Source organism: Sarcophilus harrisii, chromosome 6 (genome assembly GCF_902635505.1).
Source record: "Sarcophilus harrisii chromosome 6, mSarHar1.11, whole genome shotgun sequence".
Classification (NCBI taxonomy): Eukaryota; Metazoa; Chordata; class Mammalia; order Dasyuromorphia; family Dasyuridae; genus Sarcophilus; species Sarcophilus harrisii.
This window is the reverse complement of record NC_045431.1, coordinates 130,980,698-131,006,141: the sequence shown is the minus strand read 5'-3', so window position 1 is coordinate 131,006,141 and position 25,444 is coordinate 130,980,698. Positions and strand designations below refer to the sequence as shown.

Genomic DNA, 25,444 nt, shown 5'->3' with positions numbered 1-25,444 from the left:
GCAGCCTGAATTTAATTCCTACTCAGGCTCTGTCTGGCTTAGACTGGAATCCTTGATACCAATTTCTCTGGCCAGTAAGTCTAAGGCTGGATTTTTTAAAAGGTCTATTAAGTGACAAGCATATATTATCTTATTTGACTAGTATGTCAGAGGAAAGATCTGAGTCTCAATTTTCTTGATTCTGAGGCTGCCTCTCTAATCTTTTACTTTTATCCTCCAAAATTTACCAGGCTCCATATCTTCTCTACTCTTACCTTGAAATTTAGCCAGACCCTTTCACTGGCTACTCACGGCTCAGTAGAGCATTAACCTTTGACTTCACTTGCCAAATTACAGGCTGTTTTGCTCTGAAGTTCTGATAAATGGTCCTTCTCCTTCCCAGTTAATAAGCAACAGACTCCCAACCCTTTAAAAGGACATTCATGATGGTAATATATCTTAAGAGAACAATGACTACATCTTTGGATTACTAGCAGGTCAAAGATGATTTTAAAATATAGCCATTTGGTAACATTAATTACAGACACACATTTCCAACAGGAAACACTAGAAAGAAACCAGAATATATGGATATATAAATGATTCCATAGGTTTATCTACCTAAGTTTTCTTCCCTAAAAGGACTAATCTAGTGCCACATTAAGTGATTAATGCAAACAGTTAAGACTGATCATCCATAAAGAATCAACATTAGCAGTACATATAAGACTTAACTGCCAAAAGTTTTTCAAATAGAAATATTTTCTTACTACAATAACATCTAAACTCAAGGATCCCTGGGGCATTTGAACTCATTCAACAGCTATTAGTCTTCTTTACCCCCACCCCACCTTCCATCCTCTTACCCTTTAGCAGAGGGATAAAAAAAATGGCTTTGTCTTTCTGTGGTATATATTTTTGTTTGTATATAGTACTTCTATGACTTCCTCTATTCTTGTACCCATGGAGCTAAACCCAGAGTTCCAAGAACTAAGCAGACATAGTCCATGAGCTTACATGCCAAAACTATTACCCTAAATGCTGAGACAATAATAAATAAATTTATTATATTTTTACACCTCTTGTCACATTTTCACTCCAAAAAAGAGGTGAGGAAGCAGCTAGATGGAACAATGAATAGAGCACTATCCCTGGAGTTAGAAGGACCTGAGTTAAAATCTGGCCTCAAACATTTAATACTTACTAGCTGTGACCTGCTGGGGAAATAACTTAACCCCAACTGCTTCACAAAAAAGGAAAAAAAAAAAAAAAAAAAAAAGATTTCTTTGAAAAGGAGATGAGGAAAGAAATTGTTTGGCTAAACAAATTGTGGTACATGAATGAAATGAAACATTAATGTGCTGATTTCATGGGTTCAACAAATATTTTTTTAAAGGTAGCATTTCTATGGCAGTTTAAGGTTTGCAGAGTTTTATAAATGTTATAATATTATTTGATTTGATCCCCAAAATTCCTGAGAGGTAGGTGTTTTATTATCTTTTTTTTTTTTAACAGGAGACTGAAATATATAGTGGGAAGTGACTTGCCCAGGGTCTTTAGATAACAAGTACCTAGGGTATTCCTGACTCTTGGCTCAGCACTCTACCCTAGCTGCCCCTAGTCACACTTGTTATGTGTCTGTGAATGAAGTTACTCCATCTCCCCCTCACCCCAATTTTCACTCTTAGGCCTCTATGAGGAAAGTCCACATATAGGGCACATACAGCCCAATCAATGGCAGAAACAAGTTTAGAACTATTGATCTTGGCATAAGCATTTTCAATGGAATGGGCCCTGAGTGGTAAGACCAGGTAAGACCAAACTGAAGATAACTCCAGAGAAAGGACCAACTGGACCACAAGCACTAGCGTGTGTACAAATATATGGAATGGATATGGTTGCTAAACCATTGTTAATGACCACTATAAGGTCAGAATTAACAGGTAAAGTGCCACAGAAGTGAAAACAGACAAATAACCACTTATCATCCAAAACAGTCTAGGTCAGAATTAGGAAATAAAGAATTTTAATCATCTTGATAAAAGGTTTCAAGCCCCTCAAAAAAGAGAGAAAGAGTAGAATCTGCAAACTTTAAGCTAGTGAGTGTCACTTCAATTTCTCGTAAAATTCTAGACTATATAATTAAAGGATTGGTTTGTGAATGTCTTGAAAGACATTGTGCAATCACTAGAGCCAGCATGACTTGAAGAATTAGTCATGCCAGAGTAGCCACTCTATTAATATATCAAATGAATAACTAAATGCAAAGAGTAGTAAGTGGCGGTTTACTGCCATTTTGAAGTGTGATTTCTAGTTCAATGCCACAGATCCTATCCATGGTCCTGTGCTAATCAATATTTTTTCTCAATGGCCTGTTTATCAAACACGTAGATGACACTAGAGTGAGAGCTAACATACTGAAAGTCTTAAGAAAAAAAGATGTAGGTATTTTAGTGGACTTCAAGCTCAATACAAGTGAATAGGGCAATGCCACCCAAAAAAACTAATCCAAAAAAAACATATTGCCCAATGGTGAAGATACTATGGCACTCTGCTTTGGGGAGATCAGAATATGAAGTTCTGTTCTGAATACATGTTTTGGGAAGGAAACTGAGAAAAGCTGCAAAATATTCACAGCAGAATCAGGCTGAAGAAAGGAATGGAGTAAATGTCATAGAAAAATTAGATTAATTGAAATGGGGAATATTTAGCCTGGAAAGGAGAAGGCAGGGAATATGATTTCTTCTTTTAAGTATTGATAAGCTCTTATGTGAGAGGAATAGACTAGTTTTACTTAATGGTAACTAAAATGTACATAGTACTTAGTATATGCCATTCATTATAAATACCCCAAAAGGCAAAAAAGCCCTTATTCTAAGAGCTCACCTTTACTCTCATATACTATAATTTGTTTAAACACTGCCCAAATATCACCACAAATGAGGACTTTCAGCAAAGGATGACCACTTTGGGGGAATGATGTAGAAAACATTCCACTATGTGCATAAATTAGCTAAGATAGACTCTAACCTCTTTCTAACTGTGAGATTCTTAGGCTAAGTTACTGCAGAGATAGACCCAATAAGATAGGACAACAGATAGAATACATTGAACAAAGGGAAGCATTAAAGATAATTTGAAACCTTGATTTCAAATATAGATGACTTGGTTCAAAATTCAGAGACAGGAAGAATTAAAGAATTCAACTGGGGGGAGGGGTGAGAGAGGCTGTTTTAAGGATCAGCTAAAATTCTGGAGGACATCTCTAACAGGAAAATGGAAATAATGAGTTAGAGGTTACAGGTAAAGACACAAAAGTAGACATCATTTATAGAAAGGTGATAACAAAGCCTTTGGAGTAGATACATATGGAGAGAAAATGACCAGACAGGAGAGTCAGTAAACACACACACACACACACACACACACATAACAGAGGGGAAGTAAGAAGCCATAAGAGTATACACAGAAGTCACAGAGATAATTTTCACAGTTCATGTCTTGACCTCTCAACTCTCCAAGTTGTACATTTATTGCTGCCTATAAAAATGTCTATTTATCTCTAAATTTAAAATATTAACTTAACTCCTTAACTCCCTCTAAATGCAGAACTCTTTTCTAATTCCTTCTCCACTGCAATTTCCTTAGATCCCCTCTATTTTAGCATGTAATCAAGGAATCTGAAGTTTTTGAAAAGATACGATGCTATGTTTATGATCGCTTTTCTGGCTACTGTGTGTGTGAGAGACAGAGACAGACAAACAGACTGAAAAAAAAGGGGGGGATGGGAGGAGAGACAAAGAAGTGACTTATGATGTTTTCTTTAGGAAAGGGGGGGAAAGAAGAAGGAGGAGGCACTTGTCACTAACTCTTTCAATGAAGGAGCCCAAAACATGCTCTCCTAAACTCAGGCAATGGAATATGACAATAGCAGTGAACTGTGGCATAATTCTGAGATACACTATCATGGATTGCTGATTCTTAACCCAGGCCATCACTAAATTTTCTGGCTTCTTCACCCACATTTCCCAGGCTCACTTTCCTCTTTCTATTTCTTCTTTCTTAATCATCCTGAATTCGAACTAATACCAGTGCTTTTCACATATTACACACTTAATAAATAAATTTAAGGATCCGGATGTTTCTGTGCTTCTTCCCAGCCAGCATGTATGCCTGTGTGGGTACATATATAAAACACATTTGTGTATATTACATATGTAGAAGATAATATCCAATATATATCATAATGTGTATAGTGAAGATTATGTCTCACATGAACTTTTACATATAACATTTGTTCTCATTGTTTGGAATATTCACCCTATGCCTAGAACTGTTCATTCCACTAAAGTAGTCATTTTTTATCTGTTTTGTGACATGGAATTCCATGAGATCCCTACAGCCTGCCTGGTACAGCCTATGGACTTTTTTCTTCTCAAAATCATGTTTTCAAATGCACAGAATAAAAGACACAGGGTGAGAATGAGTGTGTGTGTGTGTGTGTGTGTGTGTAAATACATATACTCTGAAATACAGTTATCATGAGATTGCAAACAAAAAAACACCCCAAGTTCACAGATACCAGTAAGAACCCTTACTATGAAGAACAGAATACAAGGAAGTACCACAGGGTACTGGAAAGAATTCTAGTTTGAAATGCAAGGGAAACTTGGATTTGAAATCTAGTTCAGATACTTAATAACTGTCTGACTTTGGTCAAGTCACTTACTCTCCAAGTTTCAGTTTTCTCATATGTAAAATGTTTAATGTTACAATAACCATGGAGTGACTGGATTTTACTTAACTCATTTAAACCTTCTTCTCTTGTTCTAATATAGTAGTCTATCAATGGATTAATTCAATTACCCAGCCCTCTTCAAATAGTCTATTTCTCACATTCTCTAACAGGAACACTTTAAAAAAAAAAAAGAGTTCTTAATTTTCCCAGAGCCAGAATATTCTGTGGACTATCAAAGGTGATGAATTCAGGAAGTGATTTAACAGTCTGAAAACAGTATTAGACCATTCACAGAAAAGACAATTACTTCTAGGATAAAGAAGAAGAAAAAAATAAAAAAGAAGATCTTGACTAGAAGCTATCCACTGTTCTCTTTGCTTCTTGCATTGTAACAGTGGCTTGTTGCTTCCCTACCAGCAGAGCAAGCAAACAAATAAACCATAATGCCTATGCCAGGGCATAACCCTTTGAGTCTGTTATTTATTTGTCTAATAGCAAAGAAGTTCTGAAATATAAAAACAAATAAAACAACACTTTGTGGCTCTTTGCTCTGTTAGACTAATGACATTAGGTCCTAACTACTTTATACAAAGGTTATCATATCTCTCTTATTAAAATGATACTTCATTCTCTTTAACTGTTATCTTTCTTTAAACATATATATAAAATACATATAAGATGTGTGTACATATATATGTATGTATATATAAACAAAGTTTAAGGTTCTCTGTTACCAACAATTAACACACAATCCTAAAATGAATTCAAATAAAAATTTCAAACCTTAAGTCAAGCCCCCCACTCCTTTTCAGAGACAGAAGGTTCATCAGTGTTGAATTGTTGAAGATATTTCCAGATTTTCTCAATATATTAATTGGTTTTGCTGACTGTTTCCTTTTTTTAAAAATTTATTTGTCATATAGGATGGCTTTCTGGGATGGGAAAGAGGGAGAGATATGGGGGAAGGGAATTTTAAGTGATATTTAAAAAAAAGATATTCATGGATTTTTTTAATCAATAAGAACTTAACAAGTTAGTCATTAAACATTAATTAAGTGCATGCTATGTGGCAAGCAATGTCCCAAACTGTTATCATTGTTCAATCTTATACTATTGTCATTGTTCAATCTTTTTCAGTCATGTTCAACTCTTTGTGATCCTATTTGGGTTTTTCTTGGCAAAGATACTAGAGTAGTTTACCATGTCCTATTCCAGCTCATTTTATAAATGAGGAAACTGAGGTCAAAAAGGGTTAAATGACTTGTCCAAGGGGATCACATAACTAGTAAATGTCTGTGGCCAAATTTAAATTTCAGAAGATAAGTCTTTCTGACTCAAGGCTGAGCACTCTATCCGCTGAGCTACCTACCTGTCCCACAGTGCTAAGTTATTAAGAGTGTCAGACACTCTATTAAGTTTAAGTTCCTGTCACATGTCAGGCACTATGGTAAAGTTTAAGCATTTACTATGTGCCAGATCCTGTGCTAAACATTGAGAATACAAAAACAGGCAAAAGAAATTCAGCCTAATAGTCCTGAGGAGTCAACATATAAACAACAATACACAGAAAAAAATATAACTAAAATAAATAGAACAGAGGGAAAGTAGGAGAATTAAGAGAAATTGGGACAGTTCCTTAGAAATAAATACAACAGAAACACCATGATATGTGCTTTAAAATGTGGAAGAAGATCCTGCCACTACTCATTCCCTATTTTCCACAGAAGCTGGAGATAAGGGCTAGAAAAGGCAGAATTCTTTCCTAGCTCCTCTATCAAGTCATTCAGGGGTCAATTAGCTTTTCATTATCAGGTAATGATTCAACTCCTTCCATGTCAACACACAAGTTCATTTGACCTTAACCTTCTGCTTCACTCCTACCTGTAACAACCATGACACTCAGGACCCAACAAAGTCTCTGGGTATGGGGAGAATGAATTTATCAAATCTTTAAAGCATTCAAGTATTTTTCACATTTTTAGAAAATGTTCATTGGGGACAAGCTGAGTTAGCATAATGTTATATGCAGAGGGCTAGCCTCACAGTCAAAGGGAGGCAGATTTAAGACCAGCCCATGACAAATACTAAGTGACTTAACCTCTCAGGTCCCAACCTATCTGTGATTTGAAGCTAATTGTAATGTTACAGGGAGTGGGCTCTCAGAGTTCCCCAAGCTGATAATGATGCGATTGCCACTTGCAAGAAAACATCATGCCCCCATTATCATTACCTATGCTCCTAGCACAACAAACTCTAATGATGTCAAAGAAAAATATTATAAAAACATGGAGACCCACTGTACCAAGAGTTTACCTAATTAATGTTAGATCGGGCTCAGATGGCTCTGGCTAAGTTCACTTACCTTTGCAGTACACTGTCCAGGGATGTAAGCCCTGACAACGAGGCTGATACACACAATGCCAGAGCTGGAGCTCGGGTTTGAGAGGCTCCAAAGGCAAGTGTGGGACAGAAGAGGTATAGACTGTCTACAAAACTGAAGGTCTACAGAGCTGCTGTTAGCCTCACTGTTGTATGTCTGCAACACCTAGACAGTATACCAAGTCCCATGAAAATAAACTGGAACACTTTCATTTGAAATGTCTTAGGAAAATTCTGAGGAGCACCTGGCAGGATAAGGTTCCAGATGCTAACGTTCTTTCTTGAACTAAACTGACAAAGCTCTTTCAAACTTTCTGCAGAGACCACAAATCGGATGAGCTAGGCACACTGTCCAAATGGCAACCATATGCTTGTCCAAAAGACTATTTTATGGAGAACTCACACAAGGCAAGAGCTCACGTGGTGTTCAGAAAAAGTAATACAAAGACACTCTCAAGACTGCTCTTAAGACTTTGGAACTTATTGCATGATATGGGAAACAGGACTCCCCAGAAAGGTATGCCCTCATCAGAGAAGGTGCTTTGCTTTATGAGCAAAGCAGAATTGAAGTAGCACAAAAGAAACATGAGATGAGCAAATATAGAGAATCCATCCCAAAATTCATATGGACTATTTGTACCCAACCTATAATAGAGCATTCTAAATGGTCTTATCAGTCACAGCTGCACACTGCAAAGAGACTCTACCATAACCTTATTTTTTAAGCACAAGAGATCCAACAGTATCTGTCATTCTTCCTCACCTTTTACTCTCACCCATCAAAAATAGTCCCTATAAAAATAGTGTGTACTTTGAATTGCCTATCAAAACAAGGCACTTTGCTAAAACCAGATATTTTGATGAATGCAAAACATTTCCATCAACTCATCCAACTAGATATTAAAGGGAAGGGAAGGAAGTAAGCATTTATTATTGTGGGTTTCAGGTAGGTACAGTTCTCTCTCCACCTGAGCCAACAGTACATAGACTATTAATTTTTTTTTTCATTTTGCCTTAAAGCTGCTACTTTTCAAGCACAAGTTTTGTATTTACAACTTGTTGATCAGCTTCTGAAATATTTCTTTCACACATAGTACACCAAACTATATTCTAAAAAAATATGAAGATACAAAAATGCCTCTAGTATGTACCGCCTTTTTTCTAGTATAAATTCCTTTTCTATAATTATTATCTTTATTGTCCCTCTATTTTAAACTGTCACTTTTAGATAGTAGTAAGAGGGGAAAAAAATCAACTAACAAGTCTTAAAGTGCCTACTATATTTCAGACACTATGCTGCAAAATGAAGATACAAAAGAAAAGTATATAAAGTGGCCTCTGATTTCAAAGAGCTGACATTATGTCAAGTGGAAATCAAATGTATAAATATTTTTGAAAAATAAAAATAATACACAAAATAATTTCTGGAATGGAGGGCACTATCCTGAAAATGCAAGGGAATAACAATCTGAGTAAACAAGGATTCCCCAGAAAGAATCAATATATAAAGACTAGATTAGAAGTCTGAAAAATTCCCTAGGAATTTGCAATTACAAAGCTCAATGATTATTTCAGCAAATTTGGAATGATTGTTAAAATTCAAATTGCTTTTAAAAGGTTTCCTAAAGCAGCTCTCATTCAGTATCTAATAATGATACCAGAAAAACCATTTCCAACGCCAAATCTCTTCTAAAAAGCAGTTTATAAGAATCAAGAAAGGGCTCATGCAAAAAGTGAGTCTTGAAAGAATTAAGAGAATTTAAGACACAGGGTGGAAATGGATCTATCAGGACTGGGGAGGAGAGAGGAAAGAAGGAGCCAACTTGTGCAAAGTCAGAAAGAAAGTCAGATATAGAATCAATGGGAGAACTAATTTGGATTGAAAATAAAGTGTAAAAAGGAGTAATATGTAAAAATCTTGGAAAAATTAGGCAAGTGAAATCATGATGGGATATAAATGCCAAAGAGAAGAGGTTCCATTTTTTCTCGAAGCAAGAGGGAGCCATTGTGCAAGGTTTTTTTAGCTGGATCTAAGCTGAACTTTAGCAATTATCACTTCCTCCCAATCAAGAATTAGTATTATGTAATATGTAATTCTAACATATTATTAAGAACCGATAATATGAAATATCCAATAATGACACCAGATTAGAAAATGAGGTGAATGACTTACCAGCATTCATCTCTTTAAATTTTTGTTTTAGCTCAGCAGGGGTGAGGCGGTACTGGTCAAGACCGTCATTCCAATAAATTCGGTCCAAGACTTGAAGATCTCCCCCAACCAGCCAATCCCCTTGCTCCATCACCATCTGTCAGGAAGGAAAAGGGGAAAATTGAAAAACAAAAAACAAGAAAGTATTCCCTTTAAAAACAACTACAAAGCCCAATAAGCAAATTCAATTCTCTTGGTGAAATAGAAAGGGAAGCTTTTAACACAGAACCTATCATGTGAGAGGCGAAGCACTTTAGAAATATTATCTCATTTGATTCTCACAACAATTCTTCCAGATAAGTGCTGTTATGGGGATACATTTCACCGCTGAAGAAAATGAGAGAGATGAAATGACTTGTCCAGAATCACAAAGTAATAAATATCTAAAGACCAGGTTTGAACTCAGATCTTCCTAGCTGCCTCTTATAAATTATGAAAAACTCAAGGCTTTCATTCACATTAAATCAGAATGTTAAAATTTGTATAATATAAACATTCCCTTAGTGATTTTAAAGATGTAACAACTTCTTTAATCAAACATTTATTAAACTCTTACAACATATCAGGGGCAGAGGATATGAATACAAGGAAACAACCCTGTAAGGTCTGGGTTTATTCCCTGGAGGCCTTAGAATCAGCCAGAGTCAGGATAAGCAAAAGTGCTTGGTCTTTAGGGGAAGAAGTGAATGGGAGGGACAAAACTGCCACAAGCTCTCCACAACTTCCCTTCACTTCGTCCACCTCCAAAGTGACTCTGGCTCATCTCACTCCACCCCCTAATCCCTCTTTACAATTCTCTTAACCCCAAGCATTGAGCTAGCATTAACTGTGAGAAGAGAAATTCCAAACATGCTAATAGTTATTGTCCATAAGGTAATTAGCCTTAAGTGCTTCGAAAATTTTCTACATATTTCTTTATCTTTCCCCATTTTCCTCATAGACTAAAATGTCCCTTGTTCTTAAGGCTAATCTCTCCAACTGTACTAATGCCATCCCACTTCTGCCTCTTCTATGGCAGTGGTTTCAGGTTGAAATAGATAATTAAGGGAAGGGAAAGGAAATATTTACTAAGCACATATTACATGGCAGTGGTGCAGTGATATGATGAAGTAACTTGCCCAGGGTGACACAGTTGAACTTTAGAACTGGAAGGAGATTTAAAAATCATACAATTTAAACTACATATATACAGAAGAAGAAATTAAGCCACAGAAAATTAAAGTGATTTGCTCACAATTACTGTCAGGAACAAAAACAGGACTAGAACCTAGGTCTCTTGATTTCTGGTTCAATACATTTTCTACTTTCCCATACAATAATGTACATAAACAAACAAACAAAAACTTGTAGTGGGTTCCTACTTCCTATTTAGCAAAATTATTGATTTCTGATATTTTCTACCCTAATCATGTAGAAAGCTAGTTAGAAAAACAATCACAAGCTTTTGATTGCTGAAACAAATATGGATAATAAAATACACAACCAAATTTGAAAGCCATAATCAAAGCATCTATTTTAAATTTAAGAATTAAAAAATTCCTACCTGCCTACAATAATACTTTAAAAAAAAAAACCCTCAAAATACATTTTTTTTTAAAAAAAAGGCTTTTGTTTCAGCACCTAACAGAAATGATAAACCTCAACTGTATAAATCCTACTTATTTTCTCTTATATTCCATGGAATTGGTCCAAATACAGGACTTTCTGAAAGCAGGGGGAACTCTTAGCTACCATCATTACCCCAAAACATGACAAGAAACAGACCTTTACATCAGAAAAGTGTGTTCCATACCACTGCATTAGTGATGTAATTCTGTTTAGATAAGCAAATAGATACCAACAAAATAAAGATATTCCTTAACTCTGACAAACTTTGGTCCTCTTTTTGAAATAAGCTTCTTTGAAAATTCTATCACTTAGCATTCACATCTATCACATCTAAACTGTTCTTTCCTTCTCAAACAAAATCAATAACACATAAATACCTAAGATATTAGTATATAACACACATCAAATAAATGTCATGAAGGATAGGCTCCTTCATCAATAATGACCAACAGGGGAGACCATTATAAAGCGATCTCCAATCAGCTTGGAGAACATCCAGGAAAAGTCCAACCTGGAGAAATCAACGTCATTGTGAACTGCTACATGTGTATGACAGAGTACCTTCTAAAAGAAGAATATTCACAACAAATAGCTGGGCAATAAAGGAGAAGGATCACAAAATCCGAATTATTTTCAACTATAAGTACCTATGGCTAAGAGCAGCAAATTCAAAAGGAGAAAATGCCTCATATCCACAAAAATCTAGCCAAAATCAACAAATTTTTATTGTAAAAAAGAGCACAACACTGCTTTGATGTTTGTTAATGAAAATTTGGTAACATCAGAACAGGGAAATAAGACTTTACACTGAACTATGTCTAATATAATTTAGGTTTATTAGCTAGCACTGGGTACAATGATGTGTTGCCAGAATATGAACAATTAAAAAGTGATGTGTATGCAGTATATAGAATGTAATGCTCCCCTTATACCTCCTGAAACCTCTAGCAATGGCTTCATTGCTCTAAAGAAGAATAATTACAAAGACTGCTTAATCCATTGTGACAGGAGTAGGAAATTAGGGTTGTTCCTGTGAAGCCAGGAAACAAACAATTAAATTTTCCATCCAAATTTACAGCAGACTGTAGACAAGCCAAAGTGGACAGTGGGATGGTGCCATCTTGGCAGACAAAGCTTCCGAAAAGGAAATAGTATAAAGCCTTAAGCTAATAAAGCAAGATTCAATTTCCAGGGAAGGAAGGATTCAAGAAACATTTCAATTCCAACTTTTTAAAATACTTTCTTATAATGGGGAAATTGAAATGTGTATCCTAATCTTATTTGATGACTGACTCTCATATACTTGTAATTTGTGTGACATTTTCAAATAAATGTGGATGACATTTTCAGTTAAATACCAATCATTTCCAATTATTATATAGTTCTAAGTCTTCCAGAGACAGCAGGGTAGAACAGAAGAGGGTGGGCAAATTGTCCCCATTTGAGTTTAGGAAAGTCATTTTTCTACTGCTTGTTTCAGTTTCATCAGTAAAACAAGGATAGCACCTACTTCCAAAGATTATAAGGATGAAATGAAATAATTTGTATGAGATAATTTGTATCTTGTAAACCTCAAAGCACTATATAAAGTTTTAGCTATTATGACTATTATTTGATTCCACAATGGTCTTCTACTCCAACAGAATTTTAAGATTTCCTTAATATCTTCATTAATAATGAGCTCGGTGATCTTAGAAAAAAAATGGAAAGATTTGTATGAAATAATGAAGACCAAAATGAACAGAATACTGTAAAACAGTAATATTGTTTTAAGTATAACTTTCAGTGGATAAGTTATTATGACTATTAAAAATTTCCAAATTAACTATAAAGGATATATGAAGAAAGACACTGTCTGCATTCAGATAAAGAATTGACAAACAGAAGTATGTATAGAGTAATTTTACGTAAGTATTTGTTTGTTTGTGTCTGATGACAGCTATCTCTAGGAGAAATGAGAAGATGGCAAAAAAAAAAAAAAGAAATTTATATGATAACAATATGATATCTATTGTTATATATTTGAAAGAAACAGCAAGTTAGCAGATTTGTAGTATCATGTAAAATCATCTTTTTTATTATATTAAGTAATAAAAATCTTTATTTTATCCTATAAATATGTATTAATGTTAAAAGAGAGAGAGAGAGAAAGAAGGGGATAAATCCAGCATGCTTCCCCCACTCTCCCCCTGAAAAAAGACTTCATTAATTTGGACTCAAACTAATTTGTGCTAAATCAGACAGTAGTCAAATGAAGTTTATCTATGAAAAACAGTATAAACCAGAAGAAGAAAGAAGACTGAAAAAATAAATCTTCATCTAATTAACAATAAAAGTCATTTCAAGAACATTAAAGAGGAGAATGGGACCAAGATGGCAGAGAAAAGATAGGGCCCTCCTCTGAGTTCTCCATGAAACCCCTCCAATTTTTATTTTAAGAGAGGTCTCAAAACAATTTCTGGAGTTGTAGAACCCATAAAGGACAAGATGAAACAATCTTCCAGTCCAAGATAATTTATAAAGTGGACAGCAAAGGTATGTTATACCAGAGTGACGATGGAGCACAGTCCAATACAGTCCAGCAAAACACAGGAGATCTTGGGAGGGACTGAATCAATGGCAGTAGCAACAGTGGCAATTTTCAAATCTCTCATCTCAGAGATGGGTAAAGAGGTCAAAAGGAGATTGCAGGGGTCTCTTTGCTGGCACTGAAGATAAGATTCTATTGCACTGCCCATATGTAGATCTGAATTACAGTTCTGGAATTCAGTTCCAGGGCAAGGAGGAACACTAGTATACCAGAGCTTTAGGCCACAAAGGAACTGAGACCCTCGTCACACTTTCAGGGCAGAAAAGAGTGCTTATTGTCTCTCAGCAGACCAGAAAATGAGTAAACACATCTCATCCTAGATCACACCACCTTATAAGAATTGCAAACTTACAGGTCCCCATAATTATCTATTAAAAAATCAAAAACAAACAAACAAACAAAAAAAGCTGCAAAAAACACCTGAAACTTGGGATAGCACCCTCCACTCTGGAAACAGAGCTCTACTTTAGCATAGAGTTTAAAATCAAGAAGTAGGTTAGAAAAGTGAACAAAGAGCAGAAAAAGATCTTCACTATAATGATAAAAAAGATCAAAACACAAACATAAAAAGGCAACAAAATCAAAATGCTACATCCAAAGCCTCAAAAGAGAATATAAAATGTTCTCTTTTTGTTCTCTCTCCTGTCCTCTGGACAAGGAAGAATTCAAAAAGCATTTTTAAAATTGAATAAAAGAGGCAGAGGAAAAACTGGGAAGAATGAGAATGATGACAAAAAATCATGAAAAAAGGGTGAACAGTTTGGTAAGGGTAGCACAAAAAAAAAATACTAAAAGAAATAACACTTAAAAAAAATAAGGCAAATGATTAAAAAAAAAAAGAGCCCAAAGATATACAAAAATTCACTGAAGAGAATAATTCCTTAAAAAGTAGAACTGGCCAAATGGAAAAGAAGATACAAAAGCTCACTGAAGAAAATTGGGCATGTGGAAGCTAATGACTTTATGAGACATCAAGAAATGATCAAACAAAATCAAAATAATGAAAAAAATCCAAGATAATGTGAAATATCTTATTAGAAAAACAAGTGACCTGGAAAATAGATCCAGGAGAGGTAATATAAGAATTATTGGACTCTCTGAAAACCATGATCAAAAAAAGAGCCTAGGTATCATCTTTCAAGAAATTATCAAGAAAAACTGTGGTGATATTCTTAAACCAGATAAAATAGAAAATGAAAGAATCCACTAATCACCTCCTGAAAGAGGTATCAAAATGAAAACTCCCAGGAATATTATAGCAAAATTCCAGAGATCCCAGGTCAAGGGAAAATATCGCAAGCAGCCAAAAAGAAACAATTCAATTATCACAGACTTGTCAGATTAAACCGTTGGAATCCTAGTGTCAACTCAACTTGAAACAAGGTGAAAACTCAAGGGTGATGTCAGAATCCTGGTGTTAACTCAGTAGAATTGATACAGTGCTTATTGGTTCACACTTTAGAGCAAATCCTTACAAGGTGATAAGTTGCTAATACTGATGGAAACAATGCTTGTGTTCACACCTTTAGAGAGCTCATAAATATCCAAGTACTCAATGGAGTTCACATGTTTGGAAGAATTCAGGGTTTAGAAAGAAACACCGAATTCACACCTCCCTTAGGGCCAGAGAGCATGCTGGGAGATAACCCAGAATCCCTCTCCCTCCAGAAGGCAGAGTTAACCTTTGGGAGATCAGATATAACAGGAAGCTCTTAGAGCTTGGGGTTAGTTACTCGAGAGGATTCTTGGGGGAGTTTTTCTTAGGAGCTCGAGAGAGTTTTACTTGAAGTCGGAGAGAGAGCTCTTGGAACCCACAAGCCCTATCTTCAAGGCAAGAGATTCATTGCATCTTCCAACTTGGTGCTGGCTGTAGACTGAAGAAAGCAGAGGCAAAAACCAAGGACAAAGCTGCAAGATCTCTTGGAACCAAGCAGAGAGTTAGGCCTCAACTAACCGGGCTAATTTGGAAGGAGAAATAAACGTTTGCATTTTTACCAGCTGGCTGAGATTTTGGAGTAATTATTTATTTTAACCGAAACTAAGGCTGCCTCCAGAAAACCACAAAATTAAACAATTTTTACATTAAAAAAATCAGAGGGCTTGGAACATATTACTGAGGGTAAAAGAAGTAGGATTACAATCAAGAACTACCTAAGCAGCAAAAGTGAGTACAATCCTTCTGAAGGGAAACTGTCATTCAGTGAAACAAAAACGGTCATTCAGTGAAACAAAGAAAATTTCAAGAATTTCTGATGAAAAGAACAAAGATGAATAAAAATTCTGACTTCCCAAATACAAGATTCAAGAGAAGCATAAAAAGATAAATAAGAAGAAATCAAAAGGGATTCAGTAAGGTTAAACTGTTTGAATTCTTAATGGGGAAATGATACTTGTAACTCTTAAAAACTGTCTTACTATTAGGGCAATTAGAAGGAATAAATATAAACAGAGGGCATAGATGTGAATTAAATAGGAAGGGATACTTACCTAAAACAATAAAATTAAAAGGTGAGAAAAAGAAGTATACTAATAGAAGAGGAAAGAGAGAGATAGAATGGGGTATATTATCTTGACATAACAGGGGCCTGAAAGAGCCCATTGGTTCTAGGTCTTTCTTTCAAAGCCACACAGACTAAATTTACTTCTTATTTCATGATAGATATGTTATCAAATATTTCAGGTTCTGCTTGTAAGAAATCTAGCCTCATTTCCTCATTCAGTTCACAATAGTAATGTGAGATAATCAACCAAATTCCTTAATGAAATACAGGTATATTATTTCCATGGCATTCTCCTAACCCCTAGCCCAGTTATTATGTAGAAACAAAGGGATCAAATTATTTTGAAAAGATTTATTCCAGCTGAACTCATGCTGCAGCCAATAGGGAGATCAAAATGATCATGATAAAAGATAAGCTCAGAAAGACCACTGTAAATGTAAATACTTGGAGGGAAGAGAGTTAATATAACCTTGATGTATGGATGTTCCTTGCATGTTGTTCCCCACTGTCTAGCACAGCGTTCCTCTTTTCTGTGTTCAAAGAACTCGGGATTTCGAAGGATGGCAACTCGACGACCTTCATACATCAGGGCAAATGCTGTACAGCCATCCAGTCTCTCTCTATCCTCTTGAGTAGCTGACAGTACAATAGGCACTGACAAATTAATTACTCCTCCTACAGGACAAAGGGGGAAAAAAAACATGCATACATAAGTTCCACATTATCAGGCATTCGAAAGTTTAGGAGTATTCTTAGTGTTAAACCATTTAGGGTTCAAGTTTATAATCATGTTCCACTGGTACTTAGAAAATACATATAAAATGCAGACAGAGAAGTAACTGTCTTTCAGGGGAGGCAGATCTACTACTAACCAGCACCTCTGATTTAGAAAAATGCCCAAGTGAAATATAATCAACACTGATTCTACATCAACCCATAAATTGCACTGACTCATGCTGTGGATCACAGAGCTATTGTTTTAACTAGTGTAAGAAAATACAACAAGGCATAAAGTGAAGAATGGAGAAGGCTGAATGCAGTGCCTGACTTACCATAGTCACCTTCATTAAACAATCACTGGAGGGGGCAGAGTCAAGATGGCAGAGAGGATACATGCCTCCATCTAAGCTCTTTCTTACTCTCAGACTACTTCTATTATGAAAGGTCTCAGAATTAGTGCTTAATTGTCAAAACCCACGAATATTGGGAGTACAACACATTACCAACAGAATATCCTCGAAATTCACCAGAAAAGGTATGTTTTGGTTCATGGGCAGGTCAGCTAGGCCAGGCATAGACTCAGGCAGATAGGTAGTGAAAGCATGGAAGACAGCTCAAGCTGAGCAGACTGAAGGGGGCAGGGGCTGGTCTCAACCAGCGGAAAATTTGCGAGGAGAACTTTACAACAGTGTGGCTACTGTGCTCTGGCAGCAAGCCAATAGATCAGCAGAGAAGCTATAAACACAGGGGGTAAAGACTATAACCCCAAAATGCTACAGTCTTTCGGGACCAGGCCACACCCACCCAATACCGGGAGGGACTCAGCACACAGACTCTGACCATAGCATAGATGCTAATCCTAGTGCAGAGGCTGATCCAGCACAGTCATTGTTGTCTCACTGCTGCTTCAGTACTACTTCCTGTTGATACCACACTGCCCCAAAAGCAGACTACAGTTGTTGTTGTTGTTGTTGTTGTTGTTGTGTGTGTGTGTGTGTGTGTTTGGGAGGGATGGGGGTTGTTTCTTTTTTGTAAAAATGAATAAAAAATTAAAGTAGGCTAACTATAGACAGCTTCTATACTGAAAGAGTGCAGATTTCAAACCCTGAGGAGACTAAAACTAGACTGTCTCTAAATGAAACCTCAAAGAGGGATATGATCTGGTCACCACCATACAAGGATCTTACAGAAGAAATTGAAAAGAGTCTTACAAGAGAGCTAGAAGAAAAATGGGGAAAGGAAAGGGAAGCTTGGCAAGAAGATCTGGATAAGTCATCCCATTCATTTAAAGATAGAGTGGATAAAGAAATCAACTCCCTGAAAAACTGAATTAATGAATTGGAAAAGGTGAACAATTTCAAGGAAAACAGAATTAGTGAATCGGAAAAAGAATATAGCTCTCTAAAAAACAAAATTGGCGAAATAGAAAAACATTCCATATAATAAAACAACTCAATTGGACAATTACAAAAAAATTTAAAAAGTAAATGAAGAAAATAATTCATTAAAAATCAGAGTGACAAATGGAAATGAATGACTCAAGGAGACACCAAAAATCAGTAAAACAAAAACAAATAATAGAAAAAAAAATGTTAAATACCTACTTGGGAAAACAACAGACCCGGAAAACAAATCTAAGAGAGATAATCTGAGGATTATTGGAATTCCTAAAAATCATGATAAAAAAAGAGCCTAGACACTATTGTATGCAGCCAAGAATAACTTACCGAGCCAAAATGAGCATTTTCTTCCAGGGAAGAAGATGGACATTCAATAAAATAGGTGAATTCCACCTATTTTTGATGAAAAAATTGGAACTAAACAAAAAGTTTGACTTCCAAATATAGGACTCAAGAAAAATATAAAAAAGTAAAAAGAAATCTTGGGAGCTATATTTCTGTTATGAATATACATAAAGAATAAATGTATAACTTGGTTTTACTGTTATAATATTAAAAAAAGAAGCTACAAGTGGAAAGGAAATTATACCAGAAAAAGGAAAAAATGGAGGTACTACATCTCACAAAGAGGCAAAGGAAACTTACTATCTGAGGGAAAGAAGGAAGGGGGATGAACATAGTGTGACTCTTACTCTAATCAGAACTGGCTCAAAGAGAAAAAATTAGATGTATTTTTGTTGCAGAGAAACTTCTTCCACCTCATTGAAAACTGGAAGGGGAAAAGTGAAAAGAAAAGGAGTAAGCTAAATAGAAGGGAATACAGAAATTAGAAGGGAAAGGTTTAAGAAAAGGGGAGGGACTCTAAAGCAGAGGGTTGTATAATGCAAGGGGGTGAAGGAGAGAGAAAAGAGAAAAGCATAATCTGGGATAAACAAGTTGTCAGGAAATACAGAATTAGTCATTTTAACCATAAATATGAATGGGGTAATCTCCCCCATAAAGTGGAGGCAGGTAGCAGACTGGATTAAAAGTCAGAATCCTACAATATGTTGTTTACAGGAAATACACTTAAAGCAGAGCAATACATACAGAGTAGTAAAGGTAAAAAGCTAGAGCAGAATCTATTATGCTTCAGGTAAAGTCAAAAAAGCAGGGGTAGCCATCCTGATCTCAGAACAAACAAAAGCAAAAATTGATCTAATTAAAAGAGATAAGGAAGGGTACTATATCTTGCTAAAGGGTAGCATAGATAACAAAGCAATCTCAATATTAAACATATATGCACCAAGTGGTGTATACAAAATAAATCCACATACTCAGCATTTTTATACATCACCAACAAAATCCAACAGCAAGAGATAAGTGGCATCTAAATTCTTAAAGGAGAAGTTAAGAGAGCTGCAAAAAGGAATAGACAGCAAAACTATAAAAGTGGGAGATCTCAACCTTGCATCTCAGAACTAGATAAATCAAACCCCAAAATAAATAAGAAAGATGTTAAAGAGGTGAGCCAAACACTAGAAAAGTTAGCTATGATAGATCTTTGGTAATGAGGAAACCAAATTCTTACTCTTTGCAGATGATATGATGATATACATAGAGAATCCCAGAGATTCTACTAAAAATCTATTAGAAATTGTTGGAATCTTTACAAATTGTTAAGCCATTGGAGTTGATAGAGACAATAATTATCTAATTTGGCATGGTTCAACATGATTGATTTGATCTTAGAAGGAGATATTTTGGGCCAGAACTTGAAACAAGGTACTAAGTACAACTGATAGAAACGATGCTTGTGTTCACACCTTTAGAGAGGCTCATAAGTATTTAAGTACTCAATGGAGTTCACACGTTTGGGAGATTTCAGGACTTAGTATGGCTTAGTATGAGATATCCGAATTCATACTTCCCTTAGGGCCAGAGAGCACTCTGGGAGATAACCCAGAATCCCTCTCTCTCCAGAAAGAGGAGTTAACCTTTGGGAGATCATATATATATATATATATATATATGGGAAGCTCTTAGAGCTTCAGAGAGTTTTTTCTTGGGAACATTGACTAGGGTCAGAGAGGAGCACTCTGTAAGGAATTTCTCCAGAACATTGACTGGGATCAGAGAGAAGCACTCTGGGAGGAAGCCCACAAGCCTTATCTTTGAGGCAAGAGATTCATTGCATCTTCTGCCTTGGTGCTGGCTGGAATCAGAAGGACAAACCTTTAGAGAAAGCAGAGGCAGAAGCCAAGGATAAAGCTGCAAGATCTCTTGGAACCAAGCAGAGATAGGCCTCTGAGCTAACAAGGCTATATTGAGAAAACAATAAAAGATCTGAACGTTTATCACTTGGCTGTGTTTTGGAAAAAGAACACCCACATTTTGGCGCCCAATGTGGGGCTCGAACCCAGAACCCCGAGATTAAGAGTCTCATGCTCTACTGACTGAGCTAGCCGGGCTATATTGAAGGACACAATAAAACATCTGAACTTTTATCACCTGGCTGTGTTTTGGAAAAAGAATACCATAGAAATAATACACAACTTTAGCAAAGTTGCAGGATACAAAATAAATCCACATAAATACTCAGCATTTTTATACATCACCAACAAAATCCAACAGCAAGAGATAAAAAAAGAAATTCCATTTAAAATAACTGTCAATAGTATAAAATATTTGAGAATCTATCTGCCAAAGGAAAGTCAGGAACTACATGAACAAAACTACAAAACACTTTCCACACAAATAAAGTCAGATCTAAATAACTGGAAAAAATATTAAGTGCTCTTGGATAGGCCAAGCGAATATAATAAAGATGATAATGCTACCTAAAATTATCTGTTTATTTAGTATTATACCAATCAGACTCTCAAGAAATTATTTTAATGACCTAAAAAAAATAACAACAAAATTCATATGGAAGAACAAAAGGTCAAGAATTTCAAGGGAACTAATGAAAAAAAAAAAAAAAAATCAAATGAAAGTGGCCTAGCTATACCTGACCTAAAACTATATTATAAAGCAGCAGTCACCAAAATCATTTGGTACTGGATGAGAAATAGACTAGTTGATCAGTGGAATAAATTAGGTTCACAGGACAAAATAGTCAATAACAATAGCAATCTAGTATTTGACAAACCCAAAAACCCCAACTTTTGGGTTAAGAATTCACTATTTGACAAAAACTGCTGGGAAAATTAGAAATTAATATGGCAGAAACTAGGCATGGACCCACACTTACACTATACACCAAGATAGAGAAAAATGGGTTCATGATTTAGGCATAAAGAATGAGATTATAAATAAATTAGAAGAACATAAGATAGTTTACCTCTCAGACTTGTGGAGCAGGAAGGAATTTGTGACCAAAAAAGAACTAGAGATTATTATTGATCACAAAACAGAAAATTTCGATTACATCAAGATTAGAAGGGAAGCAATAAACTGGGAAAACATTTTTAAAGTTAAAGGATCTGATAAAGGCTTCATTTCTAAAATAGAGAATTGACTCAAATTTATAATAGTTCAAGCCATTCTCCAATTGATAAATGGTCAAAGGATATGAACAGACAATTTTCAGATGATGAAATTGAAATTATTTCTATTCATATGAAAGTGTTCCAAATCATTATTGATCAGAGAAATGCAAATTAAGACAACGCATATGAAAGAGTGTTCCAAATCACTATTGATCAGAGAAATGCAATTTAAGACAACTCTGAGATACCACTACATACCTGTCAGATTGGCTAAAATGACAGGAAAAGACAATGACGATTGTTGGAGGGAATGTGGGCAAACTGGGACACGGATGCATTGGTGGAGTTGTGAACGGATCCAACCATTCTGAAGAACAATTTGGGACTATGCTCAAAAAGTTATCAAACTGTGCATACCCTTTGATCCAGCAGTGTTACTACTGGGTTTATATCCCAAAGAGATATTAAAGAAGGGAAAGGGACATGTATGTGCCAAACTGTTTGGGGCAGTCCTTTTTGTAGTGGTTAGAAACTGGAATTTGAATGGATGCTTATCAACATGGTATATAAATGTTATGCAATATTATTGTTCTGTAAGAAATGACCAGCAAAATGAATAGAGAGAGGGTTGTAGAGACTTACATGAACTGATGGCTAAGTGAAATAAGCAGAACCAGGAGACTATTATACACTTCAACAACAATACTATATGAGGATCAACTCTGATGGAAGCAGCAATCTTCAGCAATGAGAGGATCTAATTCAGATCCAATTGATTAGTGATGAACAGAACCAGCTACACCCAGCAAAAGAACACTGGGAAATGTGTGAACTGCTTGCATTTTTTTCTTCCCAGGTTATTTTTATCTTTCTAAATCCAATTTTTCTTGTGCAACAAGAGAACTGTATAAATATGTACACATATATTGTATTTAAGATATACTTTAACATATTTAACATGTATGAGACTGCCTGCCATCTAGGGATAAGGGTGAAGGGAAGGAAGGGAAAAGTTTGAGCAGAGGTAATTGTAAGGGTCAGTGTTGAAAATTTACCCATGCATATGTTCTGTCAATAAAAAGCTATTAAAAAAAAATTACTAGAAACTTCATATTTGACTAGGTCTCCACATCAAAGGGGTCTGGTTTGTCAATCTGAAGAAACCTAGACTTCTCAGAATTCCGTTTCTCAATATTTGAAGGAAATGCTAAATTTTATTTTGAGATGGAATATAAATTATGTAATATTTTTCTTCATCTAATTTTACAGGCTCTCAAAAATCTATCCACAGATCTCCAATTAATAATCCTGGTTCCAAATAATCCCTATGCTCTTATGTTAAATGGATAATTCCTCAAACACATTTAGCATTTCCTGACTGTATCTTTCTAAAACTGGTATGCTGTATGTGATGGTGATATTATTCAGTCATTTCAGGCCTATCTGATTCTTAGTGATCACATTTGGAGTTTTCTTGGCAAAAATACTGGAGTGGTTTGCCACTTATTTCCCTAGCTCATTTTACAGATGAGAAAACTGAGACAAACAGGATTGAGTGAGTTTCCCACAGTCACACAGCTAGTAAGTGTCTGAGGTCAAATTTGAACTCAAATCTTCAGAACATCAGCTCTGTCCACTCTACCACCTGGTTGTCCATGTATTGGATACTATGTATTAGGAACTACTTATCCCAGAGAAGCAGACCATCACTTCCCAATTGAAGCAGGAGAGGAATGTCCTACATATCATCTTTCCAAAGAAACCAGAATCCCTACTGGTAACAGAGACTAACATACACAGTACATTATGGCAGACAGACAGTTCTTACATATAGAAGAGGAAGGGAAAAAGTCCATAAAAAATAACCAAACCCATATTAATCTCACTATCACCAGACCAATATTATAAGGAGGATTCACAGGTTGGCTGGCTCAATTGAAGGCCCTCCTCCTCTCTCCCCACTTCAACCTGACCAGCTAGTCAGGTTCAAACCTTAACCATTTGTCTGTGTTTGTTCCTTGCTCAAATGTTAAGAAAAGAGATTTTCTTGGATGAATGTCCAACAAATACATGTAGATTAGTTTAAATGAAGTCACCCAAGGCTGAAATGACATATACAATGTTTGTTTCAGAAATCAAAGTATCAACAGAAATCTCTTTGGGGAAAAAAAAAACTTTAATGTCTGTTTGCCTTAAAATTACTAACTCTTTTAGGTGAAGCAAAGGATAGCAAGCATCTATTTACATCACATGTAGAGAGTCATTCCTATGGAGCAGGAATTCTTAACTTTTTCAGTATGTCACAGTGTCACAGACCCTTTTAGCAGTCTGGTGAAACCTGGAGATTCCTCTGAGAATCATTTTTTAAAATGAATAAACTAAAATGCAGAAGATTACAAAGGAAACCAAGATGAGTAAAAATAAAGGGTTTTTTCCCCCATTCAAGTTCACAGATGCCCTGAAACCACGGTGTTCAGGTTAAGACCTCTACAACAGAAGAAATGGCAACTAACTCTTGCTGTTCATGTTTTTCAATAAAAATTACTTTGCAAAGTTAAAGATGGTTAGTCTAGGTTTTAACTGTTATAAACTAAGAATGATTATCATGATCCTTAGTAACTTTCATGATTTTATATATCTGTCAGTAAATCAAAATTATGATACCATTTAAATACTTAGAAAACTATATCTAGAAAAAGTTGAAAGTATTTATGCATAAATGTTTTCAACATAATATACATAATATTTAAACATCCCTTGAGGAGAATTTTAAACTTTTCATTACCTATCTTTTTTGTTTTAGTTTGGCAAAATAAAAAATAAGAAAATTATAAGAAACTATTTTTCATCACTTCTAAATTGAAGAAGTGATGAAGTGAAGTTATATTCTATAAGCGATTTTTCTCTAAAAATCAAAAGGCTACAATTACTTCTGTGAAACAAAGGGTAATGTGATAGAACATGTACCAACCTAGACTCATAGGACCTAAGTTCAAATCCCAGCTCTACCAGAAACTGTCATTTAAGCACCCTAAAATTCTACCTACTCATCTGTAAAATAAGGGGGGGGTGGGGGAGAGTGTAAGACTACATGTGATTTCTGTGTCTCTTCTTTCTCTAGAGGTTACAAATATTTTTACAGAGAAACATATATATATGAATCTTTGTATGCACTGGTACTTTTTGTTTATTAATTCAAAGATGCAACCCTTTAATTTGAAAATTTCTAACACTCATTTATCAAAGAACAGGAAGGCAAAAAGAAAAACAAGTTACTTCCATCCTCCTTTTTTCTAAAAAACAAAAAAAAAAATTTCTTAAAGAAAAAACTGAATTAAAAAAATTGGAAATCAATGTCAAAATAAAATAAAATTTAACTAATTTTTAAAAATGTGGCCTCACAAGAAATTTCAGTATTGAAATATCTTTTATACTATGAGGAATATTTTGGAGGTAGAAAACATTAAAAAATAATAGTAAATCCAGAATTTCTATAAATAAATGTGTTATTTAATGTAAAATGCCTCACCATCCAGCAGACAATCAAAATGAAGGCACTGCAGATATTCCCTCTCTCTCATGAAACCATTTAACGGAGTTGCCCAGCCTTCTGCCAACACCTGCACCCATTGCATGTCCAACTAAAAGATGACAAAGAAAAGCAAAGTCACATATCCATTATTTGCTAAAAGTAACCAACTGCCATATTACAACAAGAGTGAGCATCATATTCATCCATCATTAGACCAACATTTATTAAGCACCTACTATACGCCAGGCACATAGCCTGGCTAAGGCTAAGCACAGTGCTAAGCAAACCAATGAACTTTAAGAACTTATTTTGTTT

General features: G+C 35.4%; 1 protein-coding gene across 2 annotated transcripts in view; it reads right to left on the bottom strand.

Annotated features, from left to right (window-relative positions):
• PAPSS1 (3'-phosphoadenosine 5'-phosphosulfate synthase 1) overlaps positions 1-25,444 on the bottom strand; it is a 147,856-nt gene that overhangs the window by 38,869 nt on the left and 83,543 nt on the right. For both annotated transcript variants that reach the window (XM_031943174.1, XM_012552004.3), the window contains 3 exons: positions 25,127-25,238; positions 16,477-16,682; positions 9,270-9,405 (listed from right to left, as the gene is read on the bottom strand). In XM_031943174.1, the coding sequence (XP_031799034.1) occupies positions 9,270-9,405; positions 16,477-16,682; positions 25,127-25,238 (454 nt within the window). The remainder of the gene's footprint in view (positions 1-9,269; positions 9,406-16,476; positions 16,683-25,126; positions 25,239-25,444) is intronic.